Genomic DNA, 21,217 nt, shown 5'->3' on the forward strand with positions numbered 1-21,217 from the left:
TCTCCGTCGCTGCGATGCGTTGACCCGGGGTGGGAAGTGGGAGATTGAAGCGCGACTCGGAAGAAGGTGGGAAAGATGATGAGATCGGCGGTGTGATGAAGACAAAATCAAGTGACAGACAGGCCTAGCTCTTGATTATTTTTACAGCTTGCATGTTAATATGAATAGGCCTACTTTCGGCGAATGCAGGATCCACAATATCCTGCGAAACATAGTCTGCAACTAGATTCGATATTCTGATTCACTGTTTAGGACGGTGGTAACCAACCCTGTTGCTGGAGATCGACCATCCTGTAGGTTTTCATTTCAACCATAATTTGGTACACTTGATTCTATTCATTAGCAGCTCAATGAGATCTCTAGCTATGCTGTTGAATCAGGTGTGCTTTATTAGGGTTGGAGTGAAAACCAAAAGGACAGTAGATCTCTAATCACAGGGTTAGGTTACCACTGCATTGGTTGATTAGTAGAAGGCATATAGTCTTGCCTGCATAGAAAGAACGTCTTTTGAAGCACAGTTCACAGCCATGTGTTAATGTACTTATAAATTTGTATGCCTTCAAAATATGCTTTGTACATCTATTCCACACAGATTTAACCCAATTTCAGTTAAAAGTGGCCCCAAATGTTTCATAACCCAGCTCAGCGTTTCGAAATGAGCAGTTCAACAGACGACAACTCTTACGAAAACAAATCTAGCGCACGCAACACTAGCCTGTAACAGAGGTACAGCTGCCAGTTAGCACCTTTTTCCGTCTTTGCTCATTACATAACTCACATCGATGTGCAGTCAATGTGCCGCCTGCGTGGGATGAAGAGATGACACCCTGCCTTCGTACCTGACGAGGCTCTGTGAAATTACATGGAGCCAGGTTAAGCCCTTATTCAGAGCTCAATGTCTTACGTAAATGGCAAAGGTATGGGAGCTCGATCTGGGTTAAAAGTATGTATATAAGAAAAAAGAGTGGGAGTGGATATGAGGTCAGGGTGACAGGGCCGTGGGTGTGAAGAATGGGGGGGGGGGGGGGGAGGGGGGTCACGGGCACGCTGAAGAGCTGTGCACCGCCGATGCCTTGTGTGGGCGTGCGGTAGTGTAGTGTATCGTTTCAAGTACTGGCCTTGTAACTGAGAGGTTGCAGGTTCAGTTCCCCTGCTGCTTGCTCAAGGGCATCTGCATTGTTTCAGTAAATATCCACTTGTACAGATGGACCGTTCAGAAGAGGAGCGTGCGGATGAAAGGCGTCTGCTGAATTCAAAGTAAGCGTTGCGCGGGGCTAATTTTCTGTACCGTAAGGAGCAGTGCATGATGGGTAGAGAGAGCGGACGACGTTCAATAGCAAACGGAGACCATTCAGCGCGATCTCAGACGGACGGAGGGGGCCACTTAATGGTGACATCAGAGGCTCGGTGATCTGCCACCTTCAGTCACCTTTTCCAGCCCCCCCCCCCCGCCCGCTCCTTATCTGCTGAAGAGTGGCAGAGCACTAAGACTCTCCTGCCCCAGTTCGGCTGGAAAAGGGCAATGGGGAGAAAGGACTCTCCCCTGATGGTGTCTCTAGGGCCCTTACATGTTACACACCGCTGGGGCAGGTGTGGACAGTTCCACCGGGGTCAGGTCCGGCACGGTCGCCCCAGCGTCCTGCATGTTCTCCAGGGTCTTTAAATAGCCAGAGAGGATCTGGATCCCAGGGTTCATTTCCAATGATTGCAGTGATTATTGATCCATCCACTGGAATGCCACTGGAGGTGAAATAACACTATGGTGGGCCTGCTTCTGATTACACATGGGCGAGAGAGGGAGGAAGTTGTGTGAAATTCTCTCTCTCTCTCTCTCTCTCTCTCTCTCTCTCTCTCTCTCTCTCTCTCTCTCTCTCTCTCTCTCTCTCTCTCTCTCTCTCTCTCTCACTCACTCACTCACTCTCTCTCTCTCTCTCTGTCTCCCTCTGTTTTATTCTCTTTGGTTTGCTATATTATGACAAATAAGCTTTCTTTTAATCTGTTATCAATCAACTGAATTTTAGCGCAGATAGATTTTGTGTCCACAGCCAGGGACAGGTGTAAAGAATATATGCCTCGCTCGGGGACATCAATTTAGAGCCAATTCGGAGCAGATCGTTGATCTTTATATTGTGCGGATGTGTGGCGGATGGCAATTAGGTTCATGCATATCCATACGCAACTCCATTAAGATTAGTGGATCCACGCGGCGTCTGCTTCGTGTTGAAACCCACCAGCAAGCAGTACCCTTGGCTATACATAACTGACATTGATTCCACATTTTATCAGTGTTTTTGGTTTTGATTCTTATTAACTAAATTCATAAATAATAATGGCAAAAAACATGCGCACAGCCTAATATTCCACAATATTACTAATTATAGGACAATTTAAAAAATATTTTTAAAAAGATATTTAAAAAAAAAAAAAAAATTGTTCATATGTTAACTTAGTGAACAATTAAGTAAGAACACAATTAGTCTTCTTGGCATGGCAAGATGTGATGACGACTTTGTGAAAATGGTAGTATTTGGCACGAGTAGGAATATACTCTACAGTCAGTATCATGCCATATAATTGATGTGTCAATTTACAGCATATAGTTGTTTGTTCATAACAGTTCAACCTCTTTTAGATTGTCTTTTTTGCCAGGCTTTTAACTCTAATTTATGTTTGTGGGTTGAATCACAGGTTTAATTTGGACTTTTATTTTTACAGCACAAATACTTTGTGCAACTGTGCCTATCCTGCATTTGGTTATGTTTTGTTTACAGGGTATAATTAGCCTATTTTTTGACACAAATGAGATTTTGATACTTCCGATGTTCTTCTTCTTTCCCTCTGAAACTCTAATATTTTTTTCTCTGCTCACCTGTTCTCCCAGGACCACTTATTCCTGGTAATGTATGAACCAGACTCAGAACAGTTACAGATAGTTGAAGAAACCTTGCCCGCCTCCTTCTAATTTTAAAGGCTGTAATTACTGCCATTTAGCGAAGATGTCAGCAGTCTCCTTTAACACCGTTCCCTTCGTTTTCTCTACCTTTATTCAGTGCTTCTCTCCCCTCATCTCACCCGTCTCCATCTCCATCCGCCCCCGGTGGTAACCAACCCTGTTCCTGGAGGCCTACCGTCCTGTCCTGTTTTCACTCCGACCCTAACAAAGCACAGTTCATTCAACAGCTACATAACTCGTTGACATTATATTAGAGGCATTTTAACAGACCCTCTTATCCAGAGCGACTTACACATCGAGCCACTAATTAGTAGAATCAGGTGTGCCAAAATTAGCACTGAAATGAAAACCTGCAGGATGGTAGATCTCCAGGAATGCGGTTGGTTACCGCTGATCTGGCCTGTAACTTAGTGCAGCTTTCATCTGTCTCCCCGTTCCCATCATCCTCAGTCCAGGAGTCCGTTTTGAAAAGACTGACCACAAGAGGGAGTAGCTGGCCAGGTAGTTGCGGAGACGGGGGGTGGCAGCGCATAAATTCTGTGTAACAAACATTAGTTGTGGTCGCCTCAGCTTCATTTCTCAGATAACTTTTTTTTTTCTTTTTTTTTCAGACCAGCCTGGAGCCGGTATGTTTTACAGCCCATATACATGGTTTATACTTCAAACCCAGGACACCGGTTTCTCTACCCCCGCCGCCCCCACACCCCCCCACCCCCCCGCCACCCCATCTGGTTTCACCCGAACATCAACCGAAGGCAGGCCACATTCAATTTGAAATGTGAGCCTGTCCTGATTTTCGGAGCCAAAGGAAGTTATCTGGCCTCAGAAAAAGCCAATGCTGATGTCGGGTCGGGGAAATGACACCTTGCCGGTGCAGACTGTCTGGCCATTGGACAGAGGGCACTGCTGTGAGCCGATTTTATACACATGGATGCTGGCGTCGTAATGGTGGCTTCCAGCCCTGTTCCTGTGGATCTGCCACCCTGTAGGACTTCACTCAAACCCTAATAAAGCACACTTCTCATCCCACAGCTAGAGATCTTGTCGAGCTGCTAATTAGTAGAACTGGGCGTGCAAAATGATGGTTGTAATGAAAACCTACAGAATGATCAAATCAAATCAAATCCAAATTTATTTATATAGCGCATTTCACAAACAATTGTTGCAATGCGCCTCGCGGACAACCCTGGCCTAAACCCCCACAGGAGCAAGCCTAAGGCAACAGTGGCAAAGAAAAGCTTTCTGTAACAGATGGGAAGAAACCTGGGAAGGAACCAGGCTCAAGGGGGGGCAACCCGTCCTCCTCTTTTAACAAGACACAGACAGAAACAATTAAGTTGAGCAGACAAGGGGGAAAGGCCTGAGATCGATGCAATCTGACAGTGATCAGCAGAGAATATAGAAAAACCTTCAAAGGGTACATATGATGAGGGTACATATGAAACAGGGGTGGCACAATGGTGCAGTGGGTAGGAAGGGGGGTGGGGTGGCAGACCATAGAGAGTACTGCGGAAGACCTGTGGAAGTTGCATGTCCTCCCTGTGTCAGCGTGGGCTTCCTCCCACAGCCCAAAGACATGCATTAGGCTAATTGGAAACTCTAAATTGTCCTTAGGTATCAGTGTGCGAGTGAATGGTGTGTGTGCCCTGCGATGGATTAGCGACCTGTCCAGGGTGTGTTCCTGCCTCCCACCCAATGCATGCTGGGATAGGTTGCTGCCCCCCCCCCCCCCCATAATGCTTGGATACAGGGAAATAGAAAATAAGCTAACAGGGTAATGGAAAAGCTTACTATAGGATACTCTGCAAAATATAAATCATGGGATGGCAGTTAAAATACCCATAATTCAGCGCAACTTAAAAAAGAAATGAAATGTAGTTCTAAAAAGAAAAAAAAGGGTTATAATGAAATGCATATTAAATACGCCGGTGAATTGCTGTGATATAAAAGCATCTGAGAAACCATTTAAGAGGTGTGGAAGAGAAACTGGATTAACTGCAAAATGATGCACAAATTGGGTAGGTCAATATAGTCTACTTCCAAATAATTTGTATTGATGCCTCTTTCCGTCTAACCATCAAAACCTGTGTGCGTGTGAGTGTGTGTGTGCATGTGTGTGTGACAACAGCATATAAAACTGCATTTGATAGTATCAGTAGTCAAATCACTTTCTCCCCTTCTCCCTCCCGCCCTGACTCTCTCTCCTATCCTATCCTCCCTTCCTCTTGCTCTCTCACTTTTTCTCTCTCTCTCTCCCTTTTGCCAGAAGGAGGTTTTCCTCAGTATTCTCTTTGATCTCCCACCCCACCCCCTTTCCTACCCAGTTTACAGCCTCATAAAAACTAATTAAGCATCAACTCTGGGATCTATGGAGCCATCACCTACAGTTAAACCAAGACGGTTAGACCAAGCCTCCTCCCTTCATACGAGCGGTACAGTTAAAAAAAACATGTTTTCTGCCGGGTGGGGCGGCGGCGGGGTGTGTTTTGGGAAAACTAATTTTTGCTAATTGCGTGCTCCACGCAGCACCCTCTCCCTTTCCCTCTGTAGTTCCAAGCAGTTTAGAGGCACTTTGATCAGCAGATTGAGCGATGGCGGAAGAGCCCGGCAGGAACGTTCCCCGTCCCAGTGCACCCTGGGATGCAGGAGGACTGTAACCCTGCCAGGCTTCTGCGTGCGGGTAGCATACGCAGGTTGCCCCCACGGCGCATGATGAGAACCCCCCAAAAAGCCGTCACGCGGCAGCGGGGGTGGAGCGGCGTCCTGTATGACAGGAGCGCGCGTCCTGGCGTATTTTCGGCGAGTCTGTTTCGGCCCAGTGTCCTGCTGCGCTCCCGGAATCTCACGCAACATCGCGCAGCCTGCCTGCAATTCTGCAGAAAAGCACTCCACCGACAAAGCACGGGCTGATATTCAGAAACCAGATATATTATGGTCTGCTTTGGGGCGGTGGACAAGTGCAGTTGTACTATTCCATTGGCAGGCATCCTGTGTGTGTGTGTGTGTGTGTGTGTGTTGGGGGTGAGGGGGTTAGAAGGTGCCTAATACCATGGGGACTGTTTCATTCTGTAAACATTTTCTGGTTTCACTGCCACAAATGTGTTACCCCAGAAATGCTCCCTTCCCAGTGATTGTTGAACAGGCTGTGAGGGGATGGCACCAGGAATAATAGGAAAGCAGCTACTTTATAGACTAGCATGTACGCGCATGGATTTCTGACGCAATCCATTTTAATGATTATTTTCCCCCACGCATGCCTGCATCTTATATTAGTGTTTATGAACCGGCTTTCATAAAGGCAATTACATTTATTCAAATTTACAATATTTCTAACAGACTATATTACACAGCAGTGCACAGAAACAGATTTGTGCCGCATAAACAACACAAGATTCATTTATTCTGGAGCCTTTTTATGTTTGGTGCAGGCGTCTGAGAGCCCGATACCTGCTCTTCTCTGAATTCTCTGCAACCCTACATCCTGCCAGCCAGCTGTTTGTAGAGATCTGAGCAGCAAGCAGCAAATGTGCAATTAAAGGAAATGTTTCACTGTAAGCATATGCATATGGTACTATGCATCTGGTACGTGACCTCATACTTTGACATTTCCTGCTGTTCTGTTTTTCATGCTTCCTCCCTGTACCTCTGCAGTTTGGAAGGTCTGATGGAAACCCCTGCTGTCAATTTGGGAGAGAGCACACAAGAGCATGAGCTCTCCTCTGAAGCGTGAGATGTAAGCCACCGCTTCTCATCGCATCGCAGTATACAAGTCAGGCTCACACAGACATGAGCTGGAGGAGGACACTCTGCAAGCAGCTCAGCAGACAAACATGGGGGGGGGGGGGGGGGGCGATCAGATGCTCCCATCCCTGGCTGATGCTTGAGCCGTTTGCGCATTTCCTTCCTTCAGTGGTTGGTGAGTGGTTGTCATCTAAACCGTAGGATGAATGTTATTTGATAAACAAAGAACTACATTGTATAAATAAACAGGGATTGTCGCTGTTTCTTTCTCTGTTCTTAAGCAAACAAAGGCTATATACATCCCTTGAATGTCAATATCCCAGTACGGCAAACATCACCCGTCTAGGGAACATTACCAAATGTCTCCTCATTTATGTGTACAACAGAGTATTCTGTAATTGGTGAATGTGTGTTTGCAAATGTAAGAATGAGTTCGCAAGAATGTAAGTTTGAACAGCTTACCTCATTCACTGAAACTCCACACAAAGTTTTCCAAAAGTGCCTGGCTGTTGGATGCTACCCAGGAGGGCATTAAGAGGAGTGTTCACCCCTTCGATTTCTCCCTATTAAATGAATCAGGTCTCCTTGGAGACCGTGTTTCCTTTTTTACAGTCCTCCTTAGGGCAGAAACAACAAAGTTACACAGCATAGATAAAGAGTGCAGGCTCTCCTCAAAGTAAACTCATTGGTTGGAAGTACAGAATTTTGTGCACACGAGTGTTTTTAGTAGCTTACAGGTTAATCGTGTAAATCTTTCGGTGGACGTACATACAGTACGTTTGTGTGCGGGGTTAAATCTGTATATTTTTTTATTCGCAAGTGTGTGTGCATTTGGTTTGTCTTCATATTTGAACCAGCGCCTCATTAATTCCTTAACTTCTTGTGTTTATTGCAGTCATGTGTGCATAAGGAGGGGGGAGTGGTTCTGTCTTTGAAGTCGTGTGCTACAGTCTCCGGAGGCCTAGAAGCCTGGGGCTGGATTAATCTTGCAATGGGGGAGACACTGCGCTTTGATGGGAGATGGCCCATCTTTGCCAGCCTTCCCACCCACCCGCACTTCTTGTCGCCTGCAGCTTTGCGTTGCTCAGCCATCCCTGAACCAAGGTGGCCTTGGTTTTTTTTGTGCAGCAACTTGTGATTGTGAGGCTCATCCAAATGTAAAAATGTGCCGTTTCAGTGCTCGACGTTCAACGCGGTTAATTAATCATAGAAATTATGCATTAAATAATCTCCTATGCATTTCACTACAGGGGATGCGTGTAAAATATACTGCGGTGCTTATTCAAGAAAAGAAAAGTCTGCAACTAATGCAATGTGCATGATGCAATATTCATTTCTTTTTCACCTTCATAATGAACTGGAAATATCTGATGGGCTTGCTGGCAGATCCTTCCCACAGCATCCACCCCCCTCTCTCTTTCAGCTGACAGCCTTTGCCCTCAAACTCCAGTATGATTCTTTTCTTCCTGTGCTTAGGTGGAGCTGTCAGAACTGCTATTGGTCATGTGAGTCATGAAGCCAAGTTCATTTTATGAATGAATGAATGAATGAATGAACTATGGCAAAGGTACTTCCAAACGTAAAGCACCACCAGTAAATTTTAGCAGCCTGGAAATGGTGTCAGGCTTGCAGTCTCACGTGAGGTGCAGCTCCCACGGGCCGTCAGTCAGTACCACTAATCAGAAAACACCGGTGACAGACGGGGGGTTACCCTAAGGACGCTCTCGGGAAGGAATAAACCATAAAATAGATTTATTCCAAGGAATAAAACACTAAAATAGGGCATCCAAAGACGGACAGGTAAATGCAGTTTTGACACTCATAAACACAGTGAAATATAAAAATGCATGGTGCCAATACTTTTAGCATTCACCTGCCTGTCTTTGGATGCAACACTTACAAATTGTACAAAGTGTGATGTTAACCTAGTTGTTTACAAGTCATCTGGAACCATAGAAACTCACCCATGTTGAGCAATACCCAATAGCCGATTTCTTGCATATTGAGTGTTCTGAAAATGTACTCACATATTCACGAATCAAGGAGAACAGTGACTTCATGGGTGCTCTCAAGTGACTTTGGAAGCATTTGTAGTAGACTAACCAAAAAAAAAAAGGGGGGGGGGGGGGGGGAGAAACGAACCAACAGGAAAATCATCCTGCAAAATTAGGAAACTAATGCAATGTAATATAATGTAGTATGTGGTAACTTTTGCTGTGGCTTATCTATTTATAGAAACCCTCCCACAGACGGATCAATAATAAAGTGTAATCAATACAGAAGGCTCGAGCTCACAACTTGTGCCACAGAGTCTTAAAAATATTAGCTGTCTTGATATCTTAATCAATGCAAATTTTGAGCCAATATGGTGGGCCAAGAATTGACAGTTTCCTGTATTGTCCTTTCTTTACTGAGCGCTCATCCCCGAAAAGGCAGTAAAATGGAAGGTTCCACTCCACTTAGGTAAAAGACATTACAGTCCTTATCTTTACAAAAAAAGTTACTATTTTTACAGCGATTAAATGGTATAAGTTAAGCATTTCTGTTTTCATCGAAGTGTGGCATACTCACTTGGATATGTCCGGTTTTAAATCATCTTTATAGTTGTTCCTTGGGCCTGAATGACCACCCCCCTTTTGTGGGCATGGTACATTCTTCACTCCAGCTGATCGGCCTTGGCTCCGGGTGCGGACCCTCGGATTGTCCGCGGCCGTTTTCTCACAAAAATTGTGTTGTCTGTTTCATCTTTGTTGTGGCGGCCGCTCGTGTCGGCAAAGCACGCCAACCTGTCTATTTATTTGGACAAAGGAGTACCGAGGAAAGTGGATTTTCTCAGCCCGTAGCTGGTCGAGGAACCTCCTCATATTGAACAGGCCGCATCTCCATCCCCGGTCTCACCTATTTGGACCTACCGACTCTTTGGAACTATGGGGGACACAGGCAGTGAACGCAGCAAGCCGCCCAGCATACCTCCCCGCTGTCCCTGTGGATTCTGGGGGTGAGACTCGCTGAATTGTTTGTTTTGGATTTAGTCGAAGCTTTGCTAAGTGACGGAAAATCGACTGCATTCTTACACTGCTATAGAGTAGTAAAGATTAATAGTATTGTTATTTCGTAGGCCCAGGTGGGGGTGGGGGAGTTTTAGTTGACTGGGTGGCTAGCTAGCTAGCTAGGACCAGGATTTAAATGGGGGCAGTACCATTAATGTTACATCCGTTAGCTACGACAAGTGACACATTGTTTGCTTAAAGCTAAATTATTTGGTATTTCAAATTATTTACCCACCTGACCCGGACGTATCTAACACATTACGTTACAGTTTAGCCAATAGTGCTCGTCGTTGGCTAACATTTGGCTATGTCATGTCGGCTAGCTGGTTCTAATTGACAGCTAGCTAGCTAATCGTTTAGTGTATGCCAGGATAACCAGCTGCAATGCTGTTGGCATTCAGCAGTCTTACTAGCAAGATAGCATGTGTGTGTTATTCAGCTAGTTGCCAATATTTTGTAACGTTAGTTTAATCTTTTGTCACTCATAGATTAAGCATAGCTTGCTGTTTAACTATTTAAAATAAATCAACCCAGGTAGCTCGCTTAGCTTGTATTTTCAAGCATTTGGTAGCCAGATTACTGTTTCAGTCGTGCTAATCTGTAATAGAATCAACGTGATAATATTTGTAGTTTTATCACAAAGCCCACATTTCCCTGGTTGCTATTAGCTAGCTAAGCAAGTGGCGACCCAGCTAATTAGTTAGCATACTGTACACTATACTCATCAGTCCCTAGCCTGCACACAGCTTAATTACGGTTTGTTGACTAGCTAGCCAATTGATACTCCCAGGGGACCCCTAATCCCTCTTTCAGATTCCTGCGGAACACTGAACACTGTAAAATAATGTCATTTTGCATAGTAGCATGTAAGTTTCTCCCTGTCAGATAAGGTCAGCGTCGTTAGCTTGCTAACAAGTTCTCATTGAATTTTTCATGTCAGGAGTTGCGCAATGGAGGTCAGTTGCAGAAACCGAACGACAGGAGGTAACACTGACATCCGTTTTAGATTATACGCGAAGAGCCCCTTGATAAACACAGCTGGCTTTATTTGAGGGAGCGACAGTTTAGTGTACCTAATACACTCCACGGGTCCGTCTCGTCCTTCCAGCATTAAGTGGAGGAACAGTTTTTAGGTCATTAACATCCAGGTGTCCTCAAAACTACCGGTCAGCTGACCCTCCTCGCAGTCTGGTCTTCCTGTGGCCGCTTTAGAGGATAGCTCATGATTTCACTTGTTACATGACTGGCCTTGCCGGGGTCAGAGAAATATGTATCAGATTGTAAATAACATGCCTGGAAGGTTTTTAACGTGTAATACGATTGCATATGACTTTACCTCCCCTGAAGTATTAAGATGTCCCTCAGTATTAAATTGTGCGATTTCTATTTTAAGCCTTGGACCATTAAGTGTCGTAGACATTCATAAACATGTATTTATTCTACAGAAGACAATGCAGAAGTTGTACGACCCCTACAGTATTAACAGCTGAAATGCCAAACCAGCCCATTGCTTGGCTAATGCTGGTAGAGAAGACTGTAAGCTTTTTTCCCCCCGGGCCTGTGCTTTGAACAGGAACAGTGAAGTTCAGCCCATTACTGCACGGTTTTGGGTAATGCAGCCAAACGGCAAACTCACTGAGGCTCCGCCATAGATTTTTTATGCTATTAATGGATGTGAGCATCTGTCTATCGAGGGTAAGGTATTGAGAGCAGAAGATTTTAGCAGAGAAACTGTCCTTATTTCCAGTGGTATTTAAAATGAATTCTTTCCCTGACATTTAAGAAGTTTTATCTTGCATTTTTGACCTTGTTTGCCTCCCGGAATGGCTTTGAGGAATCAATGGCTTGTCTACCTGAATTTGGACTTTGGTTCAGTTGCACTGTAAGCAAATACTTGTCAATATTTCAATATTGCTGTTGGCTTTGTGGTTCTGAATGTAAATGTATACCTGATGTCTTCCACCACCTAAATTTTTATTAACAGATGGGAGTCTGACCACGTGTTTAATCTGTAGTTCTTGCAACTTTACATGACCGTGAGGCGAGTTTCTCTGAAAGTTAGATTGACCTTGACTGTGTTACAGTAAATATTGGCGTGTAATTTGTGGTAGGCTCCCTGTATAAGGCTTGCATTTCTGAACATGCTTTAACCCCATTTTCAAGGGTGCTGTTCTTACTGTGGCTACTGTTCCATGTAGTAGTATGGGTAAGTGTTAAGTTTTAAAAAAAGTTCATTACAGATCTGCATTCAGGAAATATCCACACATAGTGTTATTAAGTTAAGATGTTATCTAAGTTAAGCTGGAGCTTTTAGCCTCACTAACTGATAAGGAACTGACTGTGGTTTTTTTTTTCTGAGTGTAGGAAGCAGGCTTTGGCGTTGCATTCTCTGTTTGTAACATGATCTCATACTAGTTCTAATTAGTGGAAGGGGACATTTTTAAAGGCGTTTGACGTGGGAATGGAAAAACGCTGAGCCGGGTGACAGCGAGCCCTGTTTAACCCGCGGAAGGCTGAGGTGGGGACGGTGTGGAATCGGTTTATGCTCAGGACAGGCTGCCCTTCCCCTAAGTCCCCGTCCTGCTGATTCAGCAGAGGTGGCCTCTTCTGTGTGGGACACGGAGCCCTCATTGTCCCTAGTGAGAGAGGGTGAGAGGGGGAGAGAGAGAGAGAGAGAGAGAGAGTGAGTGTGTGAGTGAGAGAGAGAGATGCACACAGACTCTGACAAACACAGGGTGAGAGAGAGAGAGTGCTGATGTGTGTGGTCCTGGCAATATTTGAATTAATGTTTGAATTAGAATTTTAATATAGAGAATCAGAGACGGATAGGGAAAGAGAGAGAGGGTGTGAGAGTTGACCGTGCTAGTGATTTTAGGGCATACTTCTCTTTGTGCAGTGGCTTAATGACACGCTCGCGTGGACACACACACACACTCACGCACACACACACACACACACCCTCACCGGCACCCCGCCCTGATCAGTTGCTGATTTTTCCGATGCGCTACAGGCTGAGGTGGGCTCAGTGACTTGATTGGAGCTCTCGCCGCCCTCGTAAGCCTTAATTGCCGGTGACATTTAACAGGAGATGTCAGATTAATCCGGTTCCAGCTTCGCTGTCCCAGGAGAGCACCCGCTTTGATTGGTTTGGAGTGATGTGTGTGTGTGTGCGTGCGTGCGCGTACGTTTGCGTTTGTGTGCGCACGCTTGCGTGTGTGTGCGTGTGTGTGAGAGAGTGAGCGAGTGAGTGTGAGAGAGAGTGAGATAGGCAGAGAGAGAACAGAGAGAGAGAAACGGAGAGAGTAAGAGGGGCAAGGATGTCTCTCCGCTCTCCTCTTTTCCTCCTCTGTTCTTGTTCTCTCTCTGTTCCACGCGGAACGGACTGGAGAAAGAAAGGACGTGCTTTAAGTGGCTGTTTCATGCTTGTGCCCTGTGTGGGCTGCGCTCTGCCTCTTGGATGGTGTGAAGTACGCTCCTAACGCGCGGCTGTAGATACACGAAATGTGGAGGCCCAGAGCTGTCCTCCCATTTGTTTTATCATTCCAATGCGCGTTTCATAAGCACCCCTGCCTGCCGCGTCTGCCGTGGCCGGTTCGTTCCGCTGAGCGGGGTGTGTCTGGCACCGGCACGGATGCTTTTGGGTGAAGCGCGGCGCAGGCTTGTGATTTAGGACATCGGAGCGAATTTGTTTTTAGGACCGCTATGAATTTTAATGGCTTCGCAGGTACGCGCTCCCCCCTCCCCCCCCACCCGACGCCACCGCAGAGTCCCGCTGGGTCCGCCGGGTGAATCTCATCCGCTTCGACTTCGGCGGGGAAAACGGTCGCTTTCGATAAAGATGAGCCCGGCGTCCCGCCCCCTCTGCGTTCTGTCAGCGCGGCGGCCCTAACCTGGGGGGTGTCGCGTCGCCGCACGCTGGAATTTCCCTAAAACGCACCCTGCAAGTGCGCAATTTCTCAGCAATGATCAGCATGCGGGGTTGTGCTGCGACCCTCATTCTAGGGTAAGCGGTTTTTGAAACGCACGGTCGGCTGTCTGAAAGTGTGTACCCTCTATCTCCTGTGCGGTGAAGAGTGTTGCTCATTTGCACAACAGGTGAGCACGGGCCGGCGTATCGAACGTCAGCCTGCAGGTGGGCTGGGAAATGGTTTTTATGGGTGCGGTGGGATTCTCTCCATCTCTCTCCCCCCATCAGAGCTGATTGTTTCCATCAACATAGGGAAAACCGTTCTTATTCCAGGAATAACCAGAACGAGCGTGCCGCCGCAAACCTGGACACGCTCGATTACCCTGCTTCACAGCGCTATCTGTGGATGTGGCCCCTGCGCTCATATTGGCAGTTAGGCATGTTCTGCACTGTGTGGACATTGGTTTCTTGTGTCTTGTGTGTTTTATTGCTCACAAGCGAGAGCAGTTTTAGTTTATGGTGAGATGTTTAAATGACAGCATTAGAACAGTAGGGCAGCCAGCTTTGTGAGGAGTTCCTACACCGTATGTTTCCTTTAGTGAGGTCCTAGAAAAGCTGTGTAATAAGAGAACGAGCTTTGAACCGTTTTGTTTTTGTGTTTGTGCGTTTGAAAAAGAAAAAGGATTGCTGAATGATTGCTGTAATTTGGAACGTCTGAATCATTAAAGGATGTTGGAATCCTGTGATTTTTTACCCAAATAATTCCAATTACGCTGTTTGGGGTTGTCTCATTTGACTTGATGCGTGTGCTCGAAAATGATTATTTTGTTGTTGTGTTGTTTTGTGAAGCATGTTGTGTAGCGTGCTACTCATCACCGATTTGTCGCATTTGAATAACTTGTCGTAACTTTCCTCTCCTTGTTCTCCCCCTGTCTTTCGGGGCATGCGGCTCGGCCCCCCCCCCCCCCCCCCCCCCGCCGCGCCCCCGCGCTCTGCGTCGGCTGCCACTCAGCGTGGCGTCTCCGTGGTGACAGCGTCAGTCTGGGCTGTCAGTCATCCCAATCAGGGTCCCCCCCCCCCCCCCCCTCTCGTTAGCGCAGCGGCCCCGCGAACAGCCCCGCGATCAGCCCCGCGGGCTCATTAATGCGCCGCTCATCAGCGCGCTCTTCAGCATGCATTATTCCCGCTCCGGTTAACCTCGCCATCCCCCCCCCCCCCCCTGATTGCCAATCATTGTGATTACCAGCGGTTGTGACGGCGGATTGATTGTTGTTGTTATTTCTGCCGTCGCCCTCGGTGCTTATTTTAATATTTCTTTTTTTAAAATCTTTGGGCGTTTTTTTTTTGGCCGGTGGGGTTTCGGTGAGCGTGTTAGCCTAGTTGTTGGGCCGACTACGCTTGACATTAATGGAGATTTGTGAGCCCGGGTCAGTGTTGAGTGTTGAGTTTGCTCTGGGGTCTGGAGAGAGGGGGTGCCGTACAGAACTGCATTAACCCTTTGAAGAGCAGGTTTATTTGGAATGTTAGGAGTGCTTGACTGTACTTAACTCCTTGAAGACTAGGTTTATTTGGAACGGTTTTTCAAAATTGTAAGTCAGTGTTCTAGAACTCCATTGCTCCCAGTTACCAGTAGTGATTGTTACACCATCATTGGAATGCTCAGTTAAGAACATTCCAGTAACATATTTGGGATCTCAAGCCTTAAAGGGTTAAAGGAAGAGTAGGAGCGACATGGCGTGGTCACAATTGTGGATCGAGACCAGCGCAGAAGTTATATTGTTTAGAGACTCATCTGAACACTGTCATTGCTCTACCTGCTGTAAGACCCTCGCTTGCTAATCAGGGCCTCACTCGCTGGATAACTGACATACAGACATACAGACGCTCAGACGCACATGACCTGGCTGGATTCATCCGAAGTGACGGCACAATAAATACGAAATGACACCGTTCAAAAGACGTAGGCCGGGCTCTCCTGTTTTATTCACAGAGCGGGATTTAGCACGCTCCAGTACCGGAGTCCGGGCCGGCAGTGTGTCCCCAGAACCCATTCTCTGGGGAGATGGATCTCTGGCGAGCCGAGCGTGTTTTAATCGATGAGCGCTCCAGAAAGTCCCCCCCCCCCCCCCCCCCCCCCGGTACAGTGTCAGGCGTTTCGGCTTTTTGATTTTCCCCGCTGGCCCGTCTGCGTGGTTCGGTTACGGGAGGCTGTTTTAGCGTTCGCTGAGGCCTAATTATCTTTTATTTGACATTTCCCAGATGAAGGTCACCGGTGTATGTCTGCGCAGGTGTTAATTAATTTTGGGCCGCGCCGTGTTTTCGGTGTCAGTTTGTGGTCCTCTTGGCGGAGCACCAGCTGTCGCACACTCCTGCTCTGTCATTCGGCTCGGAGCGGTGTGTGTGAATGAGGAGAAAAGTACCGGGTTTAATACAAACTCTAACGCCCTCCATCCATTACATTACATCACGTTACGTCACACTGCATTACATCGCATTACATCACACTGCATTACATCACATTACGTCACACTGCATCACATCGCATTTCATAACATTACGGGCATTTAGCGGACGCTCTTATCCAGACCGACTTGCACAACTTTTTTTTTGTTGTTGTAATTAATATACTGTACAGCATCCATTTATGCAGCTGGATATATACTGAAGCAATGCAGGCTGAGTGCCTTACTACAAGGGTACAGTGGCAGTGTCCTACCTGGGACATAGAACCGTTCGGTCATGAACCCAGTGCCATTACCATTATGGTCCTCTGTTGCTCGCTGTAGAGCTGTGCTCTGGTAGCGTGAGCTGGAAATAAAGTCTTTGTTTCTGTGGCGGCAGTTGAGAGCTCATAAGCTGAAGCTGAGAGGTTTTGGAGCGCACTAATGCATCCCAGGTCCATCGATGTGGCCCTTAGTTATTGTTCCAGGTAGCACTCACCAGTGTTCAGGAGCAAACGCTCCCAGAATGGGAGCGATGCAGAGCCCTGGCATTGCCCACTTTGGCGCTCGGTGTGAATGCGGGCACGTGCCCGCTCGTGCTACGCTGCTGTCTCCCCGCCATGTTCAGTAAGCGCCATCCTTAGAGGAAGTGACAGGGCTGGTGTAGCTTTAGCCGCTCACTGGTGAGTGGGCCAGCCCCAGCCGGGTCAGCATCAGTACTGCCTGCAAGGCCCAGGTGGGAAGTGGATCAGAACCGGTGCTGAAGCAGCCAGCCTGGTTCCAAGCCAAGAGTTGTGTGTTACACATTTGCAAAGGGCTGTAGAACTAATACAGCTCAAAGGTGCTTCAGCTGACTGCGTTGCACAAAGCCATGAGGACATGCACATAAGTAACAACGGCAGCACTTTTGTATCATTATTATTATTATTATTAATAAAAATAAAAAAAAGAATCAAGAAAAGTCAAAAGGCATTAACATTTCAAAAATACCCATTGCCTGTGGTTACCAAGGAGCTCGCTGTGCATCTTGCTCTGTCTGCCAGCATTAACCCTTTTCTGTCTCTCCCTTCTAGGTCCAGCAAAACCATGAACCTCTGCTCCAAATGTTTTGCTGGTAAGTGTTCCTTTCTTCCTGTTTGCCGGTAAGTCAATAAGTCGGTGTTGCAGTAGACCCTGGCAGGCACTGCCTCCATGGTAATCTCAGGTGTATCTGCAGAATTACCTGTGTGTCATGTGTCTGGTTTATTATTTATAAACATAGGGTGTTTATTTCATCTTGCCCATAGCAGGAAAAATGGCAACACACACACACTTGCATACAAACACACACACATGCACGTACACAGTACATAAAACGACACACACATACTAAGAAGCACCCACAAACACAGGCATGCACATACATATTCATACTAATGCATGCACATTTATTAACATGCACATAAATACTTACACACACACTTAAAACCTATAAAATGTGAAATGTATATATCGGGAGACCGCGGTGGCCATGGTAACCAGTAAATGTAGGGGCTTGAGGGTGCAGCGCAGTGCAGTACAGTGCTTCCATGCCACGAAACACTGTACTGCCTTATAAATTATAGGCTAACGCAGACAGGGAGAGTGGGCTGTAACGGAAAGGCTGATTAACAAGCAGACAGCCCAGACCACACAGTGCATGGTAGGCTGTCTGAAGCCTTCAAACGCGTTTGAGTCCGGTGTTCTGTGCTCCGGCAAGGCTGGCTGTGATGATCTCGCATTTGAATGGCTGGCTCGTTCTCAGTAAGGATTTGGGTCTTACCAGTTGAGAATTACGGAAAGGGTGAAGCCAGGGCCAGGAGGAGGATTAGTACACAGAGTGTGTTTTTAAGGTTGGAGAGGGGGGAGGGGGAGGGAGAGGGAGAGGGAGAGGGAGAGGGTGATGGGAAGGTAGAGGTAGCTTGTTGTTCAGGGGATGCTCACTCTCAGGTTTTAGGCTTGGTTGCTGTTGTAAGGACACAAGATATTTAATTGGACCTTCAAAACAGTTGCTTACACTTCACCTGGTGTTCTGGGGTCCACACACACTCTGTGTGTCTGTGTGTCTAATGTTTTTGTATGTGGCAGAGTTGTAGAGGGAGGGATAGAGAAAGAAAGATGGAGTGAGACCACCTTCATCTGACCTCCTCCTCATCACCATTCTGCCTGTCTCTCCCACTTTATCGCTGCCTCTGGGGTAAACTCCCTGTCTCTCTCCGTCTCTTAGACATTCAGAAAAAGCAGGCAGACGAGGACTGCGCCCCCGGACCCTCCCCCAGCACTAGCGGCAGCCAATCGGCGGCCTTCTGTAGCGATATGAGCAGCAGCAGTAGCCAATCTCTGTCGTCGACGCCTGTCAGTTCGGAGGAGCCGTCGTCAAAGGACACAGGAGCCACTTGTTCCACTACTCCGCAGGGTAAGAGCCGCGTGATGAGAGGTGGAGAAGGGGGCCGGGGGCCAGGGGGAGGGGGGCGGTGGTGTAATCAGCATAATGCATGCAAAATACTTTGTATCACAACCCATTCTGGACCCATTAAGTCTAATTCACTTTCCCGGCTTTCTGGGGCACCAGACCACTTAGCCAAAAATAACGTGAAGTGGTCCGGCACTGTGTGCCAATGTGGGGGGAAAAAACTGAGTCCACTGCTTTAATGAAATGCAGACGTGTGGACTGAGCTCAGGTTAAGCCACTGTGCAGGTTGTGCATAGTGGGCACATTGCTGATATCATAGCGGGCACATTGCTGATATCATAGCGGGCACATTGCTGATATCATAGCGGGCACACTGCTGATATCATAGCGGGCACACTGCTGATATCATAGTGGGCACACTGCTGATATCATAGTGGGCACACTGCTGATATCATAGCGGGCATACTGCTCATATAATAGTAGGCACACTGCTGATATCATAGAGGGCACACTGCTGATATCATAGTGGGCACATTGCTGATATCATAGTGGGCACATTGCTGATATCATAGTGGGCACACTGCTGATATCATAGCGGGCACACTGCTGATATCATAGCGGGCACACTGCTGATATCATAGAGGGCACATTGCTGATATCATAGCGGGCACATTGCTGATATCATAGCGGGCACTGCTGATATCATAGCGGGCACATTGCTGATATCATAGCAGGCACACTGCTGATATCATAGTGGGCACTGCTGATATCATAGCGGGCACACTGCTGATATCATGGTGGGCACACTGCTGATATCATAGCGGGCACACTGCTGATATCATAGCGGGCACACTGCTGATATCATAGCGGGCACACTGCTGATATCATAGCGGATGTGCTGCTATTTTCTGCCGCAGCGCTGTGTCGCTACTATATTCCTCCTGGCCCAGTTGGCGGCTGCAGTGAAGCTGTGTGTCTGGTGACGCAGTGAAAGCAGCCCGTCTGACCGGCTCTGAGCACAGACCATGCTGTGGAAGCTCATGCATCCAGCGTAGCTCTGTTTGATATGAGAGTTCACTGCCTCCGGGGTAGTGATACCGGACCATTATCTGCTTTCCATACCTCAGAGGGATAGGTCCCTTTCTGGAGTTTTTTTTTTTCAGTTTCAGATAGTTTTTGTGTGTGGTGAAGGATGTTTTGGGTATTTAAAGGAGTTTCTTTTGATCTGCTGAGTTTACTGTGGCTGGTGGAGGGCCAATCGGTTCACGCTTTAAAGTGAGGAAATGCACTTCAGGTACCTAAGAAACGGCTTGTGCTGTGATTCTTTTCTAGAAGCTTCTGCCCCTGCACCAGTCACCATCAGAAGTAAATATCAAAAATATCCTTCATCATGCATGAATCGCAAACGTTCACTCCAGCTAAAATAATGCTGAGAACTCCACGATGCAACACAGTCATTTAAACACGTTTATATGTATTTTCGTTATTTTTGGCTCCTTTTGAATTCTCTCAAGGCAGCGTGTGTTTTGGGTGCTTCTCAGCCCGTAGCTGTGTTGTGGTAGTCATTGATTGGCTGAAGCCCGCTCATCTTGTTTCCGGGCAGAACTGCCGCGGCCTTCCAGGGCTGGAGGTTAAAGTGCTCGGGCGTGAGCTCGAGGTGAATTAAAGAGACTCGCTTTCGAGTTCTCTAGCCTCCTGCATGTAGAACACGCGAGGAATTCGCCCCACTTAAATCGCACCCCACCGTCCTGCTTTTAGAGACCGCGTCTGACGAATGCGGTCTGCGGGAACGATCGGTTTTATTTTTCCGTCGAATTAGGCCGGAGAGTTCTGCTCGTATCTTTCGCGGTCCTTTGGTGCTTATATCGCTAAAGCAACAAACAAACGCAGCAACTTTTCATGACATTATCTGTTTATTGGAGCGTCCTCACGGAGGGCAGCTGACAGCATTCATTTATGTTTGCATCCGTTTGCATTACCGGAGAGTTTAGTGGAGAATATTCGGGCTGCGCGCTCCGCTGCAGGGTGTGACCGCAAATACTTACCTGGGATTCGCACCGTCCTTCCTGGCTGGTAGTCCTGCGTCTGTCAGCCAGTACACCGCTGCTCCCGGGAGATCTTACCTTTTCAGTATGAATAAGCGTAATGTTTGAAGACCACTTTATCAGCCCGTGCCGGGGATCATTCTCAATAAAGCGCCTCGTTGCCAATGGATCTCAGGGCGGTGATAAATGGGAAATTAGAAGGAGCGGCCCTCCGAGCCGAACCTTATGAATTCATCTTTAATTTCTCTGCTTCGTTCCACGTTGTATTTCGAGTCGTATGGAGTGCGGGTAAGACGGTGTGCTGCTTAATTTGTGGATCAGCTTGGCACATACTCTTTTTTTTTTTCTTCGTTTTTTTTTCCCCAAATCACCACAGCTTGGAGCTCCACCTGCCTGTTGTGGTTTGCGTCATGTTGGTGAAGTAAGAAGTCCTTTCAGAACAGACCAGGCTGAATAAACCTATTTGCTCAGTGATCTACAGTGTTTGCAGGGACAGGTTATGATTTGGTCCAGTGATGGAAACAGATGACCTCTTGACCCGGAAGTGTAAGAACATGTCATGACCCCGCCCCCGCCCCCCCTTGTTCTCTCTTCCCTCAGGAGCTTCCAGCACAGACACAGTCCACAGCGCACTGTCCACGCCCACAAA

At 47.1% G+C, this 21,217-nt stretch overlaps 1 protein-coding gene across 1 annotated transcript in view; it reads left to right on the top strand.

The window, feature by feature from the left end:
- Nucleotides 1-9,354: 9,354 nt before the first annotated feature.
- The window catches only part of LOC118211522 (AN1-type zinc finger protein 3-like), a 15,812-nt gene continuing 3,949 nt past the window's right edge, over nucleotides 9,355-21,217 (top strand). Inside the window, exons 1-4 of the mRNA XM_035388796.1 lie at nucleotides 9,355-9,692; nucleotides 17,166-17,206; nucleotides 18,338-18,526; nucleotides 21,169-21,217. The exon at nucleotides 21,169-21,217 is cut by the window's right edge and continues 17 nt beyond it. Of these exons, the coding sequence (XP_035244687.1) occupies nucleotides 9,622-9,692; nucleotides 17,166-17,206; nucleotides 18,338-18,526; nucleotides 21,169-21,217 (350 nt within the window). The 5' untranslated portion in view covers nucleotides 9,355-9,621. The remainder of the gene's footprint in view (nucleotides 9,693-17,165; nucleotides 17,207-18,337; nucleotides 18,527-21,168) is intronic.

This window comes from Anguilla anguilla, chromosome 1, assembly GCF_013347855.1.
Source record: "Anguilla anguilla isolate fAngAng1 chromosome 1, fAngAng1.pri, whole genome shotgun sequence".
NCBI lineage: Eukaryota > Metazoa > Chordata > Actinopteri > Anguilliformes > Anguillidae > Anguilla > Anguilla anguilla.